Source organism: Porites lutea, chromosome 9, assembly GCF_958299795.1.
Source record: "Porites lutea chromosome 9, jaPorLute2.1, whole genome shotgun sequence".
Classification (NCBI taxonomy): Eukaryota; Metazoa; Cnidaria; class Anthozoa; order Scleractinia; family Poritidae; genus Porites; species Porites lutea.
In genome coordinates, this window is record NC_133209.1 from 20686270 (window position 1) to 20693883 (window position 7614).

Consider the following 7614-nt stretch of genomic DNA (forward strand, 5'->3'; position numbering starts at 1 on the left):
AGATCTAAATTGAGAAAATTAAAAAGAAAAAGAAGGTCCCGCCGAGATTTGAACTCGGATCGTGGGATTCAGAGTCCCAAGTGCTAACCGTTACACCACGGGACCAACAACACTTCTGCGAGGCGAGCTTGCGTTATATAAACATCACTAAATTTTTCGACATTCTTCGTGCGATCTTCGTGACCCGATCTCTAGGCGTGTCGTCATCGGCACGCAAACCTCGTAAAACGGCTTCCTATATTTGGAATGCCTACGAATGTCGTCAGGAGCTGTCAACCAAATAAGGGAAGCTGACATTAATGCAGTCTGATGTTTCTATGGTGATAGCCTGCATAGGAATAAAATACGGCGCCATGACCTCATTTCCTATTATAAAACAACTTTGTATGCAACAGCTATGAACAGGACAGAAGGGCACGAAATCTACCCCTCGAGAAGTTGTTGATAAGAGGTGGCTGATTTTTGGAGTTCGATTGCGTTTTTTGCTTAGTGTGAGTTCGCTTCGGAGCAAAAGCCGCTTTGAACAATCGGTGCGGCTTTGCGTCACCGCAGTGGTGTCTGCTCAACACTGCTTTGCTCTGATTTCCGAATTTCGATTTGAAATTGTGACGAGACTATGAGCGATCCTGTGACAATACGGTAAGAGTATTGAATAGAAAGCTCACTTTTTTCTCACGATTTATTTCAACCAAGTCCAATGGGTTCATGTTGTGACTTGGCCTTTGAGCATATTGGCTAAGTTCCATATTTGTTCCCCTCTCCGTAGTGTTCTGGTCGACGATGGAACGCCGCGAATTCCGTTCCCTTTGCGAATTCATCTCTCTCTGACAGTGTTTAGACTCAAACAGATGATAGAGGCACAAGAGGGTTTTACTGTTGGAGAGCAAGAGGTTTTCTTTCATGGAAATCCGGTAAATATCCGAGTTTGAGGTATTTTCTAGAAACTGACTGATGATGTGGAATTCTTTCATACTCTCCGCGCGAGACAACATGGAACACGCGTGCATTGATCTCTAGTCACGCTGTCGGCATTAGTGCACGCTTTAGCGATTTTTGCTTCAATTCCTCATTCTAGGATCAAGTGTACTTTCTAATCTATCGGAACTTGTAAGCTGCTAAATGAATTTCTGTTGAAAGCGTTGTGTCAATTTCATTACTTCCCATTGTCGGTTTCGGCCACAAAGAAGTTGATTTGAAACTATTCAGAAGCCTAGGATTTTGCGGTCAAAGCGATAGCGGCGAAATTCCCTGCAACGCAGTCGTTTTTTGGAACAGCTGAGATCTGAAATAAATGTTGCAATGCTCTTGTACACATGACGATTTTGCCAGCTAAATATTAAAACGTGACTGAGCAGTGCTTTGTGCATTTCGGTATTGTGTGAGGAATAAATTTCACCACCCAGGGCCATCTATTTTCTGCTTTCTTGATCAATATTCGTTGATGTTTTATCACCAGCTGCAAGATAATCTTACACTGGGGCAGCAGAATGTACAAGAAGATGCCCAAGTTGATATTCGGGTGAATTTTCAAGGTAAATGTATCTTTGTGTTCATTTTTAATTGTGTTCCACCTAATGGTCAGGAAGTCATCTTTCCTAACGTGATCTTCATGTCATGAATAATACCAAAGATTAGTAAACACGAGGCAGAAACGAGGTTGTCAATTTCTTCCGTTGTTACTTTTATTATAATGAAAGTGATTTTAAAATAATTCATCGTTTGTCGATAGAGAATGTTCCTCGTAATTAAATCTTTTCGAAAGTAAATGTTATTTGCGTGGGTCTTTTGCAAATGACGCTTTTTGGGTCTTAGTTACTTCAAAGAACTTTTGTTCTCGCTTCAAGAAAATTTATTCCAAGACGCCCACAAAAATTTGTGTCATTTGCGGTTTTTGACGATTTCACATCAGCGATTTGTGACCTGTAATAATTTCTATTTTTTATTTATTCTGTAGATGAAAACTTTTACCCCGTCTTTTTAGTCTGTTGTAGATTGCTAAATTTTATTTTGACAAATGTTGTCGACGGCCTCGTGTAGCTTGCGTCGGAAAATACTTTGGTAATAACATTTTTGAAAGGAACAATAGAATGGCATATAAATTCCCAATGTTCTTTCTTGAGGTCGATTTTAATGTTAGAGAAATATCTTTTTTACACCGTGTGATGTTTCATCTTGAGAACAAATTAATCTTGTGTGGGTAGTCTGTTCTAAAATTTCCATTTTAATTGCTATTGTTTCTTTTAACTAAATAATAAATGAAAAAATACACGTCCAGAAAGGTCGATTTTTACTTTCGATTGTTTTTAACTCGCGTTTGAAAGGTTGCAATCTTTCTGAGATACAAGCACCTTTTTAGCTTCCTCTAAAAGTGCTTGGTTTTTCTGTATGAGTTCATAGTTGGTGGTTTTCAACTCCAACAAACCCAGGATTTTGTCATGTCCTTGTACAGGTAGACTGAAAGTATGGTGTTAAATTTTACCAGCTGAAGTGCATTATGGAGTGAGAGCCATAGATCAAAAAACTGTGTTGTGATAATATTCTCCTCAGAATGACAATAGCTGCAATATTTCATTACCAAGTGGGTGGCATGTCTTAAACTCTAAGATACAATGCCTCCATCTATCATTAGAAGTTAACATTAAGAGTCAGATTTATTGCGATGCCTACAACAATAGTCAAGATTGACTTTTATGAGAACATTTGGGTTATATTTACTTGCAGCTTTTACCAAATTGTGTTAAAAGAAAATGGAACGAGAGACAAGCCTGTATTACTCTATCTTGCTTTCTCTGTGTGTGCTTTTAAGGGTCATAACTCTAGAAATTTACTTGCTAATAATATAAATCTCAGTTACTTAATATAAACATAGAAAGTCACTTATCAGTGCACTAGAGTAAATTTAGCTTGTGCTTACAATTCAGCCGTCACCAATGACGTAAAGAACAACCTGTTTTAACATCAATCAATATTAGTTAAGTGTGTATATAGGATAGAAGATTAATGACGTGAAAATTCAAGACTAGTATCAATACAGGTTCCGTCCTTAGAAACTTGTTCCTCTTCACAGATTCTTAAGGATCCTCTTTTGTTCTATAAAAGTGCTATACATGTACCATGTAAACCAAGTGAAGTGACCTCTGATCATTTACAAAAATATGTAGGCTACACATATAAAGGAACCTAGAAATTTTTTAACCGCAAGATTAATACACTGTAAGTAATTAGTTCAGTATTATGAAGAGGGCAAAGACCACAACTGGTCCTCTTATGTTGGGGTTTTCAAAGCAGGATTAAAATAACCCAGGATTAGCACACAAATTCAATTCAAATCGGTACATTATGAAGCAAATTCCTGTAAATTCTTATTGCCTACAATTTGGCACTTGTGGACGCTCTAAAATGACCAGTTAACAGTGACTAGGAAAATGCTTTCAAACTAATAAAAGAAAAGACACTGACAGGGAAAATGCTTTTGAACAACAGCAACAACAAAAGATCTTGAATTCATTTAACCACAGATCAGTAATAATCAGCAATCAAATAATCTGGCCCAGTCGGCTAAGTAGAGCGTCTGTGTGTGTGAGAACCATGCACTATAGCATTAAATAAGACGTTTCTTTTTGGTAATTAATGCATCTAGTGTCTGAGAATAATTTATTGCTTTATTGACACTTGGTACATCTACACCTTAAATTTACTAGAGCAAAATTGTCTCTATCAGGTTCAATGGTATCTTAAAACTTTTCCCACACACTGTCATTTAAGTTTTAATTGAAGAAGAACCAAGTGATATTGCAGCCATTTCTTTCCATGTGGAAGCTCATATGAAGAATATATTTAAGTGGAAGCCCTTATCACTACATCTCTTGTCCTTCTCATAAATTCAAAACAGAATTTAGTCAAGTGATCTCAATGGTACTTACAAAAAGAAAAGTGTTATTTGTAAAGAAGAGCTATTGCCTCAAGAATTACTGTGTAAACTTTTATCAGTGGTGAATGTTTTTAGCCCCCCACTCCCTCCCCAATTGTTCACCCAGGCATACCCCAGCTAATAGTTTCATGCACAAGGTTCTCATTAAGTTTTCAAGTAGACAGCTAAGATGTAAGAGTAGGCGGATTGCCAGTCAAGTGCAAAGGGAACTGCATGATTCCACCTCTCATGGTACCTTTTCTCAAAATAGTAGGCAGCTGAAAATTTATCAGAAACAGCTGCTTTTTAGCCAGTTGCTGGGAGTCAATGAAAACCTTGTGTGCAAGGCTAGTCCCCTAGATGCAGAATGCAAAAGAAGGCCTGCCCAGTTTTGTATTTGACTATTTTATTTTCTTGAGTAATAACAACCCTTTATAGATGTTCTCCTTATTTGTCATATACATATAGCTTTCATAGTAAATGTAGTTGGGATACGTGTTTGAAAAGGGATGACAGTTTGTTTGTGATCCTGTACGACATCTCCTGGTCACTGCTAAGGCAAAGATAGAAAAGCTCTTTACCCAGCTAATATTAAGATTCTCTTTTCCTCTTTCTTATGTTGATCTGTCTTTTTACTCAGACATCCCGTCTCCAACAAGAAAGAAAGGTAGCACTTCAACTTCAGAAGACTGTGTTGTGCCAGATATTGATGATGAGGATAATGTATTCAATTTTGAGCAACCCAGAGTGCCAGCTGGTATGTGTTTCATCTGAAATCTGGTTGTGTAATGGGTGAAATAATATTAATGGCACAAATTATGAGCCTTTGAAAAAAATCAAATGCTGACATATTCTTTTTTGGCATATAAATGCACAATATCACTAGATAATAACTTGCAGTGTCAGCATTTTTTTAGATCTTTGTATGTGCTGTTTTATAGTTGATGCACATATCTTTTTAAACGTACATTCAATATTACAGAGGCTGTACGTTGTGTTAGTTAGTTAGCCTTTCTTTCTTATATTAGTACAACAAAATTTTATGTTTGGTTCACATACAGTAGAACCCCCATTGAGTGGCCACCCTCTATTAAGCAGCCAGTACAGCTGTAATCAAAGTACCAAAATAATTGTAGAAAAGAATGGGAAATTAAACCTCTGACAATGGAACCTCAATATAACAAAGGGCCAAGGGACTGACAAAATTTGTTCATCATATCGAGGTTCTTTTCCGTACTTTTTTCTATTACTGGGGTAAAGAATATTGTACGTACGCTATACCAAGGACTTCATCATACAGAGGTTCATTATATTGAGGTTCCATTGCATTAAGCGACCACTTCTATTGAGCGGCCACTGACACATTTTAGCCATCGCAACCGATAGTTCTCTCAATGTTATCACCTTCATCTATTAATGAATATGACGAAGGAATATACAGTCAGGGATTAGACGGTGATGATCAATTGTGGATGTGGACCAGTAACACTTCTCCTTTAATTGCATGTTTGTATTAAGATAAGCTGATGTTTCTGCTAATTATTATGCTAATTTATGACAAAACTCTATATTTGCGTAGCCAACCTCCATTTAGCGGCCACTGCTGGTACCCCTAGGAGGCTCAACTGTACATACACTGTATGAACTAAAAGCTAATCGCTACTATTTTATCCATTGTCAGATCCTAGAGTGTGGAACAAATGGGAAGTAATGGAGTGGCTCAAATGGGCAACAGAGAGGTACAGCATAAGAGAGGTCACTGCTGACAAGTTCCTAATGAATGGAAAGGGCCTGTGTATGCTGAATGTGGATGGTTTTCTCTACCGAGTTCCAAGAGGTGGAGACATACTTTACAGCGATTTCAATAAACGTGTGACAGCTGCTGTGGAACAGTCGCGGCATCTGGAAAGCTATTTGAACCCTGGAGCAGCTTCAAATTTCTACTATGTCTACTGAGAAAACAGATAATTTATTTGAAGAAAATACAGACTATTGAATAGAGAGTATGATATTAAGCCTGAGATAAGGCTGCAAGCATAAAGTACTGTATAATATTTAAACCAAAATGCTATCTTGTGTATATATTGGAATTTGCACATGGGATGTGGGTTGCTCTTTTTGTCCCTTGTCATTTAGGCCTTGTAGTTTAGAGAATGCCTGTCTGAGAAGTTTTTCTTCAAAGCTTTGAAGAAGACGTTTCAAATGTTAGTCCGGATTCAAAATGGGATGGGGTTAATTTATTTAATGCAAGAGAAACAAACACCGTCATTTTCTTAAAACCTAGGTAACCAGTTGTAAGTCTCTCCTCATGGGCCCAGTTGTTCGAACGCTAGTTAGCGCTAACCAGGGGTTAAATTTTATCTCGGGTTTCTTTTTCTTTTGTCAAAAGTACTCTCTCGGAGTATTTTCTTGATTCTTTTTCAAGTATCCAATCATCAAATTGTAAGCAAAGAGAATTGAACTGAATTTGCTTTTTAAGCTATCATATCTGAGTTCAAATGTCGCACTAACCCTGGGTTATCTTAACCCAGCTTCGAACAACCTGGCCATGGTTGCAAAGCTCTGCCTGTCAGTCTCCCTCTCTTTGGGTTCTCGTACTTTTTCAAACATTTCAAATGTTGTCAACTTTTTAGGCCACATTTTTTGTACTTGTACTTATGTTCTGTTGATTTCTGGTTATGCAAAATCCAACAAAAATTGAATCATTGAAGGTCAATGAATTGCCGGTCTTAGAAATTAGGAACTGACATAGTTTACATTCAACAGAACTTCAAATTGTCATTCTGGTCTTCTTTCACTGTCACATACAACGACTTGTGGCCTCATTTCCTCTATCTTTCACACACTCACTCATATTCTCTTTTTGTTTTGGGCAGTTGTGGAGCTAGTCTGCTACACAGCCGTTTCCCCTTATGGGGAGGAACGTTGCGTGAAGACACTAAAAACGGCTGTGTAGCAGACTTTTGTGGAGCTTACTAGGCAATAAGTATTATTCTATGTCGAATTTTGTGTTGTTACAAATTTAAAAGTACATATTTGAGCTTAGGGCTGGTTTTTGCATGGATTTAATTTTAACAAGATATTTGCTGTAAGTAGAAGCTTAAATGCTGTAAGTTAAATTTAATTATTTTAATGGATTAACAACGAGAGAAATTATGAGCGGGATTTGAAACGGATATTGAATGGGGTTTAAAGAATTTTAAAACAAGAAAAATTGCACCTTTCATAGCAAAGTTAGGTCCACGTTTTGTTTCTCTTATTGACGTTTTCTTTGAACGAAAAATTACAAAGAAATATTTTAAGGTTGGGCGTGGTTGTTAAACAACAGTCGTCTCATCTGGAAAACATTGCATGAATTTTACTGGGCCAAGTTGTACTTAAAAATTCCATAAAATAATAAAGTGCCTTGGCATTTCATGATGGAAGAGATTTTTTAGTTGTGTAGAGCGGAATGTTAGAGTGCAGGGGTCAAGAAGTTGTTTTTAAGGGGTTAATATTTGGTCGCATTTGTAACTGTTGAAACTGCATTAAGGCAGTTTCAAGGGACGAGAATTTTCCCAACATTTCATGGAAGCTACGCACAAAATGGCCTTTCGAAAACAAAAACAAGGGAAGTATTGTTTTATTCTTTAGAAGTATTTTAAAAGGTGTGAGCAATGATGACCAACGTTCAGTTTTCAGGCGTCTCATTTAGTGATGTACTG

The 7614-nt window shown here is 37.3% G+C and overlaps 1 protein-coding gene and 1 non-coding gene across 2 annotated transcripts; one reads left to right on the forward strand and one right to left on the reverse strand.

The window, feature by feature from the left end:
- Positions 1-33: 33 nt before the first annotated feature.
- Trnaq-cug (transfer RNA glutamine (anticodon CUG)) lies at positions 34-105 on the reverse strand. The gene has a single exon. It is a non-coding gene; the product is annotated as a tRNA-Gln (tRNA).
- Positions 106-358: 253 nt separating this feature from the next.
- On the forward strand, positions 359-7327 carry LOC140948556 (transcriptional regulator Erg-like). Its single transcript, XM_073397810.1, has 5 exons — positions 359-639; positions 767-911; positions 1457-1532; positions 4551-4667; positions 5592-7327. The coding sequence occupies exons 1-5, from the start codon at positions 617-619 to the stop codon at positions 5864-5866; spliced, it is 636 nt and encodes a 211-aa protein (XP_073253911.1). The 5' UTR covers positions 359-616; the 3' UTR covers positions 5867-7327.
- The last annotated feature ends 287 nt before the right edge of the window (positions 7328-7614 follow it).